Genomic DNA, 13,485 nt, shown 5'->3' with positions numbered 1-13,485 from the left:
GCAGGCGCCACCATCTTTTAGTCTTCTTCACCCCATCTTGCACGACGCATGTTCAAGATTGGGTGACCCACTTTTGAAAAATGTAAAACAAAAAGTGGCACTACGTGCGTGAGATAGACACTATATTTTTTTATAGAGGACTGCCCCTTCTGTGCATGTGGGCGCCACCATCTTAATACTTCCCCTAAGTCACTTAATTTTGCACTGCTTGGGGATGAGATCGCGTAACATGTATTCCTGAAAATGTAAGAAAAAAAAGTGACGATCTCACTGCACATGCATAAAATCAGAACTTTTACATTCCAGGAAAGCCCCGTATGATGCATGGCCAATCTCAGTCATGCGCAGAAAGAGCAGTCCCCATCCTAATGGTATACGCAATGTATGCAAGAAGGCTACAGGCTTCCCATTTAATCTTTACTGCCGTGGTCACATCCATATGTCACGTATCCCAGATGTCTGTGGGCTGAACTTCAGCACGTCTGAGATTTGTCATCGTGTTGAGACATGCGCAGTGAGATCGCCACATTTATGTTTACAGATGAGACGGTAGATCCTAAATAAGAAGATTTATTGTTGCAACAAAGAAAATCAAATGCTTAGCAGTTAAAGCAAGGAGATTCTTACTAAAACCAGGAAATACATCAATACAGCAACACAGAATCACTCCTGTATAGGAGGGCTTAAGCCATTATCTAATTGTCATTAAGCTGATGGAAGTCCATAAAAGCATAATAGTTTACAAACAGTAATGGGGTGAAACCACGTGTCTAGCACTTTTGGTACAGAAATTACTATCCACCATCTTGGATTCTTGTTCAAGCTTCTTCAAGGGTCTCTCATCAGCCTTCAAGGCCATCCTGTGTTCAGCTTTCAGGGTCTTCCCGCTGACTGTTTCTGTTGTAGGTGCTGCTCTCTGAAAACAATCAAACAAAGCAGTAACTATTCTTCATATAAGCAGAGTATATTTTATATTCTATATACAGACCCCCTATATTTTTCTCTCACACGTCACCGGATCTCAGACCTGCGCAGGGTATGATTGGGTTATGGGGGAAGGAGCTGCAAAAAGAAAAAGAATATGGCCGCACCTGGTGTTTCATCCATGCCGGAAATTTGAAGGAAGCTGGTACGGAATAGGACCTATTGGACTTGGTTAGTAGAAGGACTGAGGGCTTTTCACCTGTAAGGTGTATTTTTTTTTTATTTTTGATGAAAGTTGGACTTTATTGTGCAGGGGCAGAAAGTTAGGGTAAGTCAGGAAAGAAGGACAAAATGAAAGGACAAAAATACCCTCATTCTTGTGCCCATTGCCAGCGAAACAGAAGCAAAAATAAAAACTTTAAAATGTCACAGGGACCTACATTTCCCAGTGGGGAATATTCATGTAAAAATAAATTGTTCTTACTATGCAGGGATCCCCATCCCCACTTCCTGTGCAAAACAAATTACAACATAAAATAAGCGTGTAACATATAGTTTAAAATTATTTTTGTGCACTGTTATCACTGTTTGCATTTGTTATTTATTTTAATATTTATTTTATCAAACCAACAACACAAAGACAGCAGCCATTACACAGCCATTACACGGCCACAGACTAAACTTCCCGAGTTCCGGAACTCTACGGGAAGGAGGCCGGCAACCAATAGCGTGCCAGTCTAAATGTCATACACCAATTAGCTGTTTTGGAAGGCGGGACGTAAAAAAGTCTTTCTGACAGCCAATACGTCTAAGTGACCAATGAGTGTGTAGAAAATGGAATGTTCGGCCAATCACAGGGTGGCTGAGCCCGGGCTGAAGATGGCGGGAGGTATGGAGCTGCGGAAGGCGGAGGAGCTGTTTCAGCGGCTACAGGTAAATGTAAAGTCTATGAACAGGGCCAGCCAGGGAGGGGAATGTTGTGTGTTACTCGGCAAGTGTAGCCGGGGATAGGAGCTGCATGGTGGGATAAGCTCACAGAGTAAATTCGCGGTACACTTGTATGGTAGCCATGGCAACCATTGCCAGGACTGCACAGTACTACTTCTCTTGTCCTGTACCCTGGGTGTAATTCTTGGTATCTGTCCTTATTCTGTATGTATGGACTCTGCACACTACCACTTCTCTTGTCCTGTAGCCCGTGTGTAATTCTCAGTATCTGTCCTTATTCTGTATGGACTCTGCACAGTACCACTTCTTTTGTCCTGTACCCCGGGTGTAATTCTCAGTATCTGTTTTTATTCTGTATGTATAGACTCTGCACAGTACCACTTCTCTTGTCTTGTATGCTGGGTGTAATTCTCGGTATCTGCCCTTATTCTGTATGTATGGACTCTGCACAGTACCACTTCTCTTGTCCTGTACCCCGGGTGTAATTCTCAGTATCTGCATGTATGCACAGTACCACTTCTCTTGTCCTGTACCCCGGGTGTAATTCTCAGTATCTGTTCTTATTCTGTGTATGACCTCTGCACAGTACCACTTCTCTTGTCCTGTACCCTAGGTGTAATTCTCAGTATCTGTTCCTATTTTGTATGTATAGACTCTGCACAGTACCACTTCTCTGGTCCGGTAACCCGGGTGTAATTCTCGGTGTCTGTTTTTATTCTGTATGTATGGACTCTGCACAGTACCACTTCTCTTGTCCTGTACCCCGGGTGTAACTCTCGGTATCTGTTCTTATTCTGTATGTATGGACTCTGCACAGTACCACTTCTCTTGTCCTGTATCCCGGGTGTAATTCTCAGTATCTGTTCTTATTCTGTATGTATGGACTCTGCACAGTACCACTTCTCTAGTCCTGTACCCCGGGTGTAATTCTCAGTATCTGTTCTTATTCTGTATGTATGGACTCTGCACAGTACCACATCTCTTTTCCTGTACCCTAGGTGTAATTCTCAGTATCTGTTCCTATTTTGTATGTATGGACTCTGCACAGTACCACTTCTCTGGTCCTGTATCCCGGGTGTAATTCTCAGTATCTGTTCTTATTCTGTATGTATGGACTCTGCACAGTACCACTTCTCTTCACAGGACTTTATCCCTCGTTCTGGTGGCCGGGGGTTCATATTGCAAGTGATCCTTGCCAGGGGCCAACTGGCTTCCATCTTTTCTGGCGCTGCTATGGGGGTGATGACGTCTGCTGGTCACCGTGGCTGTAGTGCCATATGGAAAAGCCTTTTGGGGGGGGGGGGCAGTTACTTGGGGATTTAGCCTGCGGGGGAGCAATCTTTGCCCCTGGAATAAATTCACTTTAAAGACAGAGAATGGAATGTGAATACAATCAGGTGAAAGTGATATCCGCACGGACAGTTTTCTCTCTTCATATAACAATTTGTCCTTTTTTCCAGAAACTCTCCTGCCTGCCAGTGAAGGGGCTGTACATGTCAGAACCGGAGAACATTCATGAATTTTTATGTACTCCTTCGGTTATTCGCCTGGGCATCTTGGAATGGCTGTGTACAAGGTGGGTTCATTCAGGTATTGCATGGAATGTAGGAAAGTGTTTCCACTAATTCTGCCTCCTGAGACCACACCGAAGCGCTGACTTCCATCACTAAGTTTTAGCTCCATCACCTATCCTCTATGTATATTCATTTCCATTAACTATTCTTTATTCACTTGTAATGTGCCTTTGAGCTTATAAGGGAATCCAACCATATCCTCCATATTCTAGTCTTCTTCTTAGTGTCTAATTATGTTCTGAGCTGACCCAGCTCCTCCACCCTGCTTTCTGTAGATCCCTCGATCCCGCAGGAGCTTTTCTTCATTGGGTCCCGTGTCGTCCTGTTATCCTCTATTGTCTCGGTGTGGAGCAAGAACCGGGCACCGCTAGTTTCCTCTTATTTCTTCTTATGGCTACCTCACCTGACATCTCCTGCTTTACATCCTGCTGTAAATTGAAAAACAAAAACACTGAGTATGCGTGGGATCCACATTTTTTTCCTATTGCAGAAAAAAGCCCCCGATCTCAGGCATGCGTAGAAAGAGCAGGCAGAAGCCTCCTCGGATGCATGGCGTGGGTATCCCAGGAGGCTTTGCACTCCTATTCAGTCAGGTAATTTTTACTTTTACATAAAAGAGATTATCTACGTCCCGGTATCCTTCTTTTTCCCGAGGAAGTGCCAGGCGCCGACATCTTCTTCTGGGTTCTTCTACCTGCCTTACCCGATCTCGCACCTCACGAGATCTGGTGACGTAGATTGGGAAAAATTTGCTGATATCACTGTACAATTTTGACAAGATGCCCCCTAGGATGCAAGATGTATTGATGATTTTTTGTTTGCGCTTTAAAACAAAAACACAAACAATATTTTTACTCTAAAAGGGTTTTCTTCTCTTTTATGTAAAGAAAAAATATTTAGTTTAGGTACGCTTTAAGCACTCCAAGATTCCACACTTGTTGTCCTATAGTCTTTTGATGTAGTGGATGCATTAGCTATCCTATTTCAGAACAAAAAATACCTTCAGATCCTTCCATAAATGTGTGAATATAGCCATCAAGCATCAGGAAGTTTTCTCCTCTATTCCAGATCTCTAACTAGTGCACACCACCTACAACCAAGAAAATTACCTTACAGTCTTTTATGAATTTCACACCAAGGAGTCCATCTGAAAGTTATGGTATATGGGGAATAAAATCTAAATCCTATAAGGACAAGTTACAATATCACCAGGCGAAAATAAAGATGAGCCAGATAAAGGCTTTAATATTCTACATTGTTGGGTTTATGGTTGGGTTTTACTTTTTATGTAGGCAGACAGGCTTACTGTAACTCTAGTTCTCCCCTATGTTTGGACATCAAGCACAATTAAGCTGTTACAATTTTTCACATATTAGGTTGGTCTTGAATGATTTCATTTCATTCATGTTTATTTCCCAAGTACTATTTACTTCCATTTTTCTTTTCATAGGATTTACCCTCCACTTCAGGAGCAGTTCTCCACCTTGAAAGAATCTGAAGGAGAAGAGAAAATTAAAGGTACATATGAAAGCTGTTTTTTTATGTTACTGCCTACAAGTATGATATTAATATTATCAGGGTTCTCCCCAGGCCATTTTTAGCTGGGTGCACCACCCGGCACTTTTCAGCAACCACCCAGTTGTTTTTGGGTGGTTACTAAAGAGTTTTGTCACAATACAGGGGCTGCCACTCACCTACAATTTCTTCCCACCCAGCTTAAAAAAATTTCTGGGTTGAGCACTGATGTTAATAATATTATTATTAATAATAATAAACAGGATTTTTATAGCGCCAACATATTATGCAGCGCTGTACAATAAATATGGGTTGCAAATGACAGACAGATACAGACAGTGACACAGGAGGAGGAGAGGATCCTGCCCAAAAGAGCTTACAAATACTTCTACTTTGTAACATTACTGGTACTAAAAAAAGAAGTCATGGATGATCATGTCAGATGACTGAAAGAAAGAATGAGCGATGTAACTGTCCTGCATTATAGATTGGGGAGGACAAACAGTAGGCTCTGCACTGCACAAACTATAATGTCTTGTGAGCTGTCATTTGTTTAGAGGTCTGGCATGGTCTGTTGTTGAAGGGTTTTGAGGGATAACAGAACTGACACTTGCTTATCAAATGCTTGTGATAAAACTCTACTGTCTAGGGTTCTGCAAAAGTCTAGGGTTTCATTAGCAATAGTTAATTTTCACCTCTCCGGTTAGTTACCACAGACACCAATGATCTTTTTCATCTTTAATGGTTGACTTTCTGCTAGCTGACCACTAATGTAAGAGACATTCTGCCCACTGACCACCATGCTATTGGACTGTGAGCTGTGGATATAATCATTATAGGGCAGTGCTCAAGCCAGAATTTTTTTTAAGCCGGGTGGGAAGAAATTTTAGGTGGGTGGCCCCTGTATTGTGACCAAACTCTTTGGTAACCACCCAAAAACAGCCAGGTGGGTGCTGAAAAGTGCCGGGTGGTGCGCCCAGCTAAAAGTGCCTGGTGAGAACCCTGGAGGTGTTCCCTACAATCAAGGGTTCCCTGATGGTAAAATTGTCAAAAGAAAAGCTGCACTAGACTGGCACAAATGATTGCCTCCAGTGTAGAATATCTACCACCAGCTTATGCCCTGAACATTGAGGAATCTCCCCTGCTAGCAAGGAGACATTGAAGGAGTGGCATCGTACTGGCATGACTAGCAGATGAGTGACTCCTTAGTGATAGCCAAGTAGTCTCCTAGCAAACATCAATGTCAGTGAGTTGTCATCAGCCACAAAGTGGTTCTGCCCCTCTTATTGTTCTTTGAGAATGGTTATATGTTGGGTAATCTGACACTCTTTTCGTTATGGCCTCTAATCCTGGAATTTTGCATTTAATGCTGTGTGTAGTCACATTGCATGCAGAATAATTCTATTGTGACTGTCATATAGTTGTATTGTGACTGTCATAGTAAGTACGGGAAGGTGAAAGGGTTGAGTCCTAATATAAACGGGTCACTGAGTGTGAGTTTTGCTAAACTATACCTTGTGATAAGGAGTTGGGAAAAACCTTTTATGTCTGGCATGTTTTGTTAAATATTACCCTGTTTATCTCTCTAGAATGGGGTAGGAGTCATTTATAAATACAAGAGACATTCCGTAAACAGAAATGAGTATTGAAAAGTCCGCCCTGTCTATTTCTGTGTTACAGCTGTCTGATACAACTCATTTGATGTGATTTAAGCAGGTCTAAACTAAAATAAAAACAAAAAAAACTCCCTCAAACCCCAGGAATCCTTTGTCCAGCTTGGAGAAAGCACACCGGGCCCTGCCATCTTCTGTCGTCTTTCTTCTTCAGGTTTTAATGGGGAGTGGGAAGCATGAGGATCTCAATGAGCATGCTTGAGATCTGTCTTTTTTTTCCCAATGCAGAGGCATGTGCAAGGAGCAGCCAGAAGCCTTCTGGGATTACCTTACATAAAAAGGTTTTCTACCCTTTTATGTAAAGTAAAAATTTTGGTCATATGTCCGCAATAATTTGGTAGCAAAATGTTTGAGGTGGTAATGGAAAATGAAAATATTAATGCAAAGATAGAAAGCAAATCAATTATATTTTTTATTTTGGCTTCGGTACTTCCCAAGTTACAAGCAGTATTGATGCCTATATATAATGTGTTTGGGTGAAAATTTCAAGTTGTGCCTGACTTTCATTCTTTTTTGGCAGAAATGGCAAAGCTTGGCTTTGAATTGATGCTGTGTCCCGACGAAGATGTTGACCTGATCAAGGTATTTGTTAGTCCTATATCTTTTATGTCTAATAAGGAAAATATACACCAAAGGTTTTCGGGGGAATTTGGTGTATATGTGGCATGAGTTGGTAACACTTCTGTGGTCCCTTATTGCACATTTAAAGCAGAACAGAACCCAAGAACAGATATGTAATATATTGCAGCTTACCAGTCCTTTCATGCATTATATATATATATATATATATATATATATAACTTTTTTCAAACTAGGAACGTTTTTATCATGTTTCTGTGAATTTAATTTATCCTCTATTTTATCATCTAATAATGCCATTAGTCTCCGGCCCTGGAAATGAAAATGTTATCATAGCAGTCCAACCTGGGTAACAACCATGGCTTCCTCTTCTGATACAGTGGAGCGTGAGCATATTCACCCAAGGACATGGAGTGGGATCACCAGGGGAAAATAAAGAGAAAAAGAAAATGTAGCCACTCCATCTAAGGACTAGTTCACTTCAATATATTTTTGCTTTTTGGGTTTTAAAGTATTTTAAAGGTAAACCATCCTCCGTTAGAAATCCTCCTGACTCAGTTACAGCATATCATCTCAGGATGAGCTCATGCCACTTTTTAATTTTTTTTTTGGCTGTAATACCTTATTGTTCCACGAGCACAGTATCCTCCAGATGCGGGCTCCCTCTCTGATGCTTTTCACCTTGATCAATATATATCAAAATGAATGAAAGATATGGAATGCAACCAGTGTAAACAAGTAAACAAGTTTTGGACATTTCGCTCTTGAGAAATTAATAGAATAATGAAAATAGAAATATACAACCCCTTGCAGATAGATTTGTACATTACAATGGCTTGGTTACCTAATCTTTCAACTATTCAGATTGAAAGGAGGTATAGTTATTCTAATAACAATGATAATTGTACAGGTGGATGGCCATATTTGTATATTGCTTAGGTAACTTTGCCTCTGTGCTTTTTCAAGTTATAGGCTATACAACGTCACAATAAATAATTTTAATTACACCATTAATTATTAGGTAAAAGTAGATTCCCCTGTCTTGGAGCATTTCCATCGCAGCCATAGTACCTTGTTTCCCCCAGATGTAACAAAAAAAAAACTTAAATACATATTAAAGCTAAAAACCTTACTTGGTGTTAAGGGGGTATTTAGATATGTTCACTTTAAGCCACCAAGTCTTTAAATGGAAAAGCTGCACAGCGCAATCATTTTGTATTTAGCCCAGGGACGTGCGAGTCTGCCACCAGCTCCTGTACAGTACAGCTCTATTCTTTTCCATTGGGCTCTGTCTATTCTTTCGTACCTGATCAGGAACTGCTTAGATAGAGTATGTAAACATAAGGCAACTTGGTGCCTGGAGGTTGGTATATACTAAATGTATAGGGGTGCGTTAGTATATATATATATATATATATATATATATATATATATATATATATGAATAAAAGAATGCTGGTATTTTGTGCTTGAAATTCAGCTATAAGGCCCTGTTTAAACCAATATGCTGCAGTAATGCACATTGGTGCAACACCATTTATTCTGAATGGCATCCGAGTGCGATGAAGTCACATCATCACGATCAAGTGGATCATTAACATTGGGTCTATTGTGTGTGGGTGGTAATGAAGCTCAAGGAAGTGGGAGGGTTGATATGATTAGGAGGTGAAAATTAAGCATTTTATATTGTGCTACAGTTTACATCCAGTTGTGCTTTGTAGCCCCTATGATCCTACCTAACGATGTTCATCTTATCCATCAGGGAAATGCTCCCTCAAGCAAGCAACTTCTTTTCATTGGACGTTTACTAGACATTCTTCAGACATCCCCTAACATATCCAGAGATTTGGGGTTGGAAAGTTCATCTCAGTAGTAAGTCATATTATGTGGTTTTATTTATATTTTTTTTATTCTTGATCAGTAGGTCTTTTTTCATTATTAGGGTTAAATGGTTACACCCATTGCTGTCTGAAACACTACGATACATTTCACTTATATATGCAGGCTGTAGAACTAAAGTTATGCTTCTAAACACAGTGCCCGGCTTCACTACTCTTCTCAAACAGTGAGCTGGCCCTTTGCAGGAGTATGCAAATATTAAAATGCCTTGAATGATGGATGTCGGTTTGCAGGAATGGGCATTTCTGAAGGCAGCATGTGTATTTGAAATTCTCTAGGCAATGCATGCATTTGACCATGAGCCTCCATGACTAAAAGAAATGTAATTAAATATTTGAAATGGGAGGGCCATAGACAGATATGCTGGGGATGGAGGGACCAGGTGATGTTGATTTTCCTCGAGTAGGAAACAAGGCAGGTTCTATCTGACTTTCTGAACTGTCTAATATACATTATAAGAAGCTCACAGTGTGCAGTGAAATAAGTAAGTTTAGGAGTGTTTGTTTATTGCACAAGACTGAAATGAAAACTGGAAGGTAGCTCCAACAGACTACATGCAGCTTTCAATCTTCTTGCATCTAATGTGACTTCTGGGATCAAAATTATTAGTATTTTTTTCCTCTTTTGATTTTTGGTGTTTTCACTTTCAGCATTGGTGAAACTTTTGTCAATTACACATATGACAATGAGGATCTTTTGGGTGAGCTCTTCTCCTGCCTTGATTTCCAGGAAATCCTCACACCTGAGTGCAATCCTTGGCCAGCTGATCTACAACCTTTGCTGCTCAAAGAAGAATTGCCGGAGAGGTACTACAGACCTAAACACTGCTAAAGTCTTTATTCTGTTTATTTAAATGTACATATATCATTTATTTTTAATCCAAAGTGATCTATTCAAAAAGGCTAATCCTTTTATAGGGTGACATCTGTCTCCAAAACTGTCACTCTGCCATATGCGCCCCTGATGGAGAATAGAAGTGACCTCACCAATACAGATTGCACAATGATAGTCCTCCATTGTCTCAATCTGTTGGGAAGCTGGTCCAAATGTGCAGATTGTGCAAATGGGAATGGCAGAAGGAATCAACAGCATGGTTAAAGCTGAACTAAACTGAAAACACCTTTAATCCTGCAGGTCCCTTGATGGTGCTGGTCCTTCCCACGATTCGATCCCGCGTCGTGCTGGAATTTCTCTTCATCCCGGCGCTGAGGAAGCACCAGACGCCTCCATGTTTATTCTGCACTTACATCTTCTTTCTAGGTCTTATTGGCATGTTGTCCGATCTCGCACTGCGCAGTTGCGAGATCGGGTGACGTAGCCCGCTGTAAAGGGTGGAAAAAACGAGAGCTGATCTCGCTGCGCTTGCATGAGATTGGCATCACTTTCCCTTATTAGAAAAAAAAATGCCCCTTCTGTGCATGTCCGAGATTAGGGCACACATAGAAGGAGCACCCAGGGCCTCCCGGGATACCTACCTTGAGTTTAGGTACGCTTTAAGGAAATTTGTATTCAGAGAAATATTAGGTCCACCATTACTGATGTTAAGAATGCCATTCATCTTGCTGTAAATGGTTGCAGTTGATTATCCATTAATCTAAAACAGCCATACAAAATGGAAAATCGGAACTCATGATATGCATAGTTCCAAGGGTATTTTAAAAAGTAATAAAGCCTTTGGACAACAAGCATTTTCAGAAAAACATGGCAGCCTCTAGATTCTCTTATTATAGGATCCTTGCTAGATTTAGACAGGGGTAATATGTGCTGTTTCTACATACTAACACACATGGAGCCTAGGCAAGGTGATACCTCAATCCTTTCAGTGAGATCCTGGGGAAAACAGAGCAGTCCAATTCATAGGAGATAGACTGGAGTTTCTTATAAAAAGATTTAGCATGTTGTGCATTCTCCAAAAGTCTTTGATAGGGGTAAGAACCCAGATGTTGGCTTTCCATGTAGGTACACTGTAGGTACTCCTGTGACATGCCCGTCTGAACTCCAAAGGTATCTTCTTTAGTATATGGCTGATTGAGGGGAGTGGGGCAGGACTTTTTTTAGGAATGTGGTCAAAGTGCTATTCATATTGCATGAGTTATTTTACCATGGGGTTACAAGCCTGCTGATTATTATTGACCCCAAAGTGCTGACTTTGAAAAATCGCAGGAAGGGTGTTGTGGACAGGATGAAGGCTCAAACTCAAAAGTGTCTAAAACTAAAAAAAAAGTCCACTTACCTTCAATCCCGCAGAGCAATCAATCTGTCCAGAGGTCCCTTCCATCGGGTCCCGCGTTGTCCTGGTACCGCCATCTTCACCTTTTCTACCTGGTTCTTCCTACCTCACCCGGACCCAGGTGCGAGAGCCTCCCGGGATGCGTGACGTAGGTATCCTGGGAGGCTTTGCCTATGCGATCGAGAATTTTTTCTTCCAAAAAAATACAAACAATCAGAATTTTTACCTAATGTAAAAGGGTTGTCTACCCTTTTATGTGAAGTGAAATTTCTGAGTTTAGGTACGCTTTAAAGAAAATCAGCACATTTATTTTATATGTGATCAATGCATCATAAGAAGATGACACTTATTGTCTACAGTGACATCCCAGGACTGGAAGCTAAAACACACCCCCCTTCCTTTTTTCCATAACCTAATCTATAGACCACAGAGGGGATTTTTTTTTTAGCAGTGTTTAGGCCAATAAAAAATGGGGAAATGTGAATTCCTCACAGAGATGTACTGGTTATGTTATAACTTTCACATTCCAGAATGCCAGTCTTGGAAGTTATAAATAGGTTGCCATTCATAATCTCAATGGAAAAAGCTAGTACTTACCAATGAAATATAGTGAATAGGATTTCTGATTTTACTGACTTACCATTTGTTAAAAGCTGAAGAAAGCAGATGATCTATGTGCAAGTGATATTTTTCAGGAGAGGTCAGCAGCTGCCTCCCATGTGTTTCTTCACAGTAGTAAAGCAATCGATAAGTGTAACATCACTGGAAAGTTCACAATAACAAGAATGTCAAATGCTGGAGTGCCACTAATTCTATCTGGCTAGATTTTTTTAATGTATTGCATGACATTGATATATTTACAAATCTCCTTGTTGCATGCAACTTTCTATATATGTTTTCCCTAGTTCTCTTCCATCTGACAAAAATAATGCTATTGGTGAACATTTGGAGGAACTTCAGAAGATTTCTACAGCACTACATGATCTTGAAGAAGAGGTATGGCTTTGCATAGTTTTTTCCTCCTAATACATGTGCATTTGCTTTGTTGTCAGACCTTTCTGTACTTTTATACAGTCACCTGTTACTGCCTTTGAAACAGCAGTTGTCAACCAGGGTTCCTCCAGGTGTTGCTAAGGGTTCCCTGAGCAATTTTTGGCTATCTGTGACTATTCTCACTGGCCAAGAATGTAAGGGGCATTCTTCCAAATAACCACCAGACTAATGTACTATAAGCTGTGTAAATAGTACATAGTTCTCCCCAGCCCGTTTTTGGAGGGTGGCCCGTCCACCTGCTGTGATTATTCCGTCCGGCACATTTTCAGCAGCTCTGAACAGACACCGGAGAGGCTGCTCTGCTCACTCCGTTCTCCGCTGATAAGAGCTGATTGCTGATTATAGACGGGCGGAGTAAGGAGAGCACAGCTATGAAGAGATCGGGACACAGGCTGTCCCTCCCCCTCACAGCATTATAAATGCTGGCATGACACATTTCTTAGCCTTACAGCTTTCTGTGTATAAACCTTCATATCCCGTGAACTGTATGTCATAATGATTATAAATTTTCAGGGTCCACAGGGAACACCTATAGTTACCACTATTTACAATTTTTCTTATAGAACAGCAACCCAAATCTTCATTTTCCAGTTTTAAAACTTGTGATCCCCATAATTGGAAATTCTTAAAATTAAAAAAAGAAATGTTGGTTTTTAGTAGCTATGAAAGTCCCCTAAGATTTAAAGGTCTAGTGTTGTTAGGCTGCAGAACATGACAAGCAGACTTTACACACACAGCTATCACACTGCGGGTGGATAAATTTCACAGGAAGTTTCTGTTTATGGCAGTGATGAGCGGAGGGCACTGGCTGTCCTGCCCCCATCTGTGATCACATGCATGATGCTCTTTGTGTTACCTAGGTATAGTGCTAGGAGGTGACATCTGAAGGTAGGCTGAATTCACATTGGCAGTAAGGTTGCATTTGCTGCGTTTACCCCTCACTTTCCTCTCGCCAGGAACCACTGCTGCTTGAAAAACTGCTAGGCCTGAAAAGCCCAGCCATTACCGCCTATTATCAATCCCAGATGCCCAGCTGTTATCACTGGTTACCAATCCCAGGTGCCCAGCCGTTATCACCAGTTACCAATCC

At 41.0% G+C, this 13,485-nt stretch overlaps 1 protein-coding gene across 1 annotated transcript in view; it reads left to right on the top strand.

The window, feature by feature from the left end:
* Positions 1–1,722: 1,722 nt before the first annotated feature.
* HAUS7 (HAUS augmin like complex subunit 7) overlaps positions 1,723–13,485 on the top strand; it is a 20,978-nt gene continuing 9,215 nt past the window's right edge. Inside the window, exons 1-7 of the mRNA XM_072430224.1 lie at positions 1,723–1,857; positions 3,333–3,448; positions 4,897–4,964; positions 7,155–7,216; positions 8,976–9,085; positions 9,763–9,918; positions 12,248–12,338. Coding sequence (XP_072286325.1) covers positions 1,759–1,857; positions 3,333–3,448; positions 4,897–4,964; positions 7,155–7,216; positions 8,976–9,085; positions 9,763–9,918; positions 12,248–12,338 — 702 coding nt within the window. The 5' untranslated portion in view covers positions 1,723–1,758. The remainder of the gene's footprint in view (positions 1,858–3,332; positions 3,449–4,896; positions 4,965–7,154; positions 7,217–8,975; positions 9,086–9,762; positions 9,919–12,247; positions 12,339–13,485) is intronic.

The sequence above is a fragment of the Pyxicephalus adspersus genome, chromosome Z (genome assembly GCF_032062135.1).
Source record: "Pyxicephalus adspersus chromosome Z, UCB_Pads_2.0, whole genome shotgun sequence".
In the NCBI taxonomy this organism is placed as follows: domain Eukaryota; kingdom Metazoa; phylum Chordata; class Amphibia; order Anura; family Pyxicephalidae; genus Pyxicephalus; species Pyxicephalus adspersus.
The sequence above is the reverse complement of the archived record's forward strand: the minus strand, read 5'-3'. Positions and strand labels throughout refer to the sequence as shown.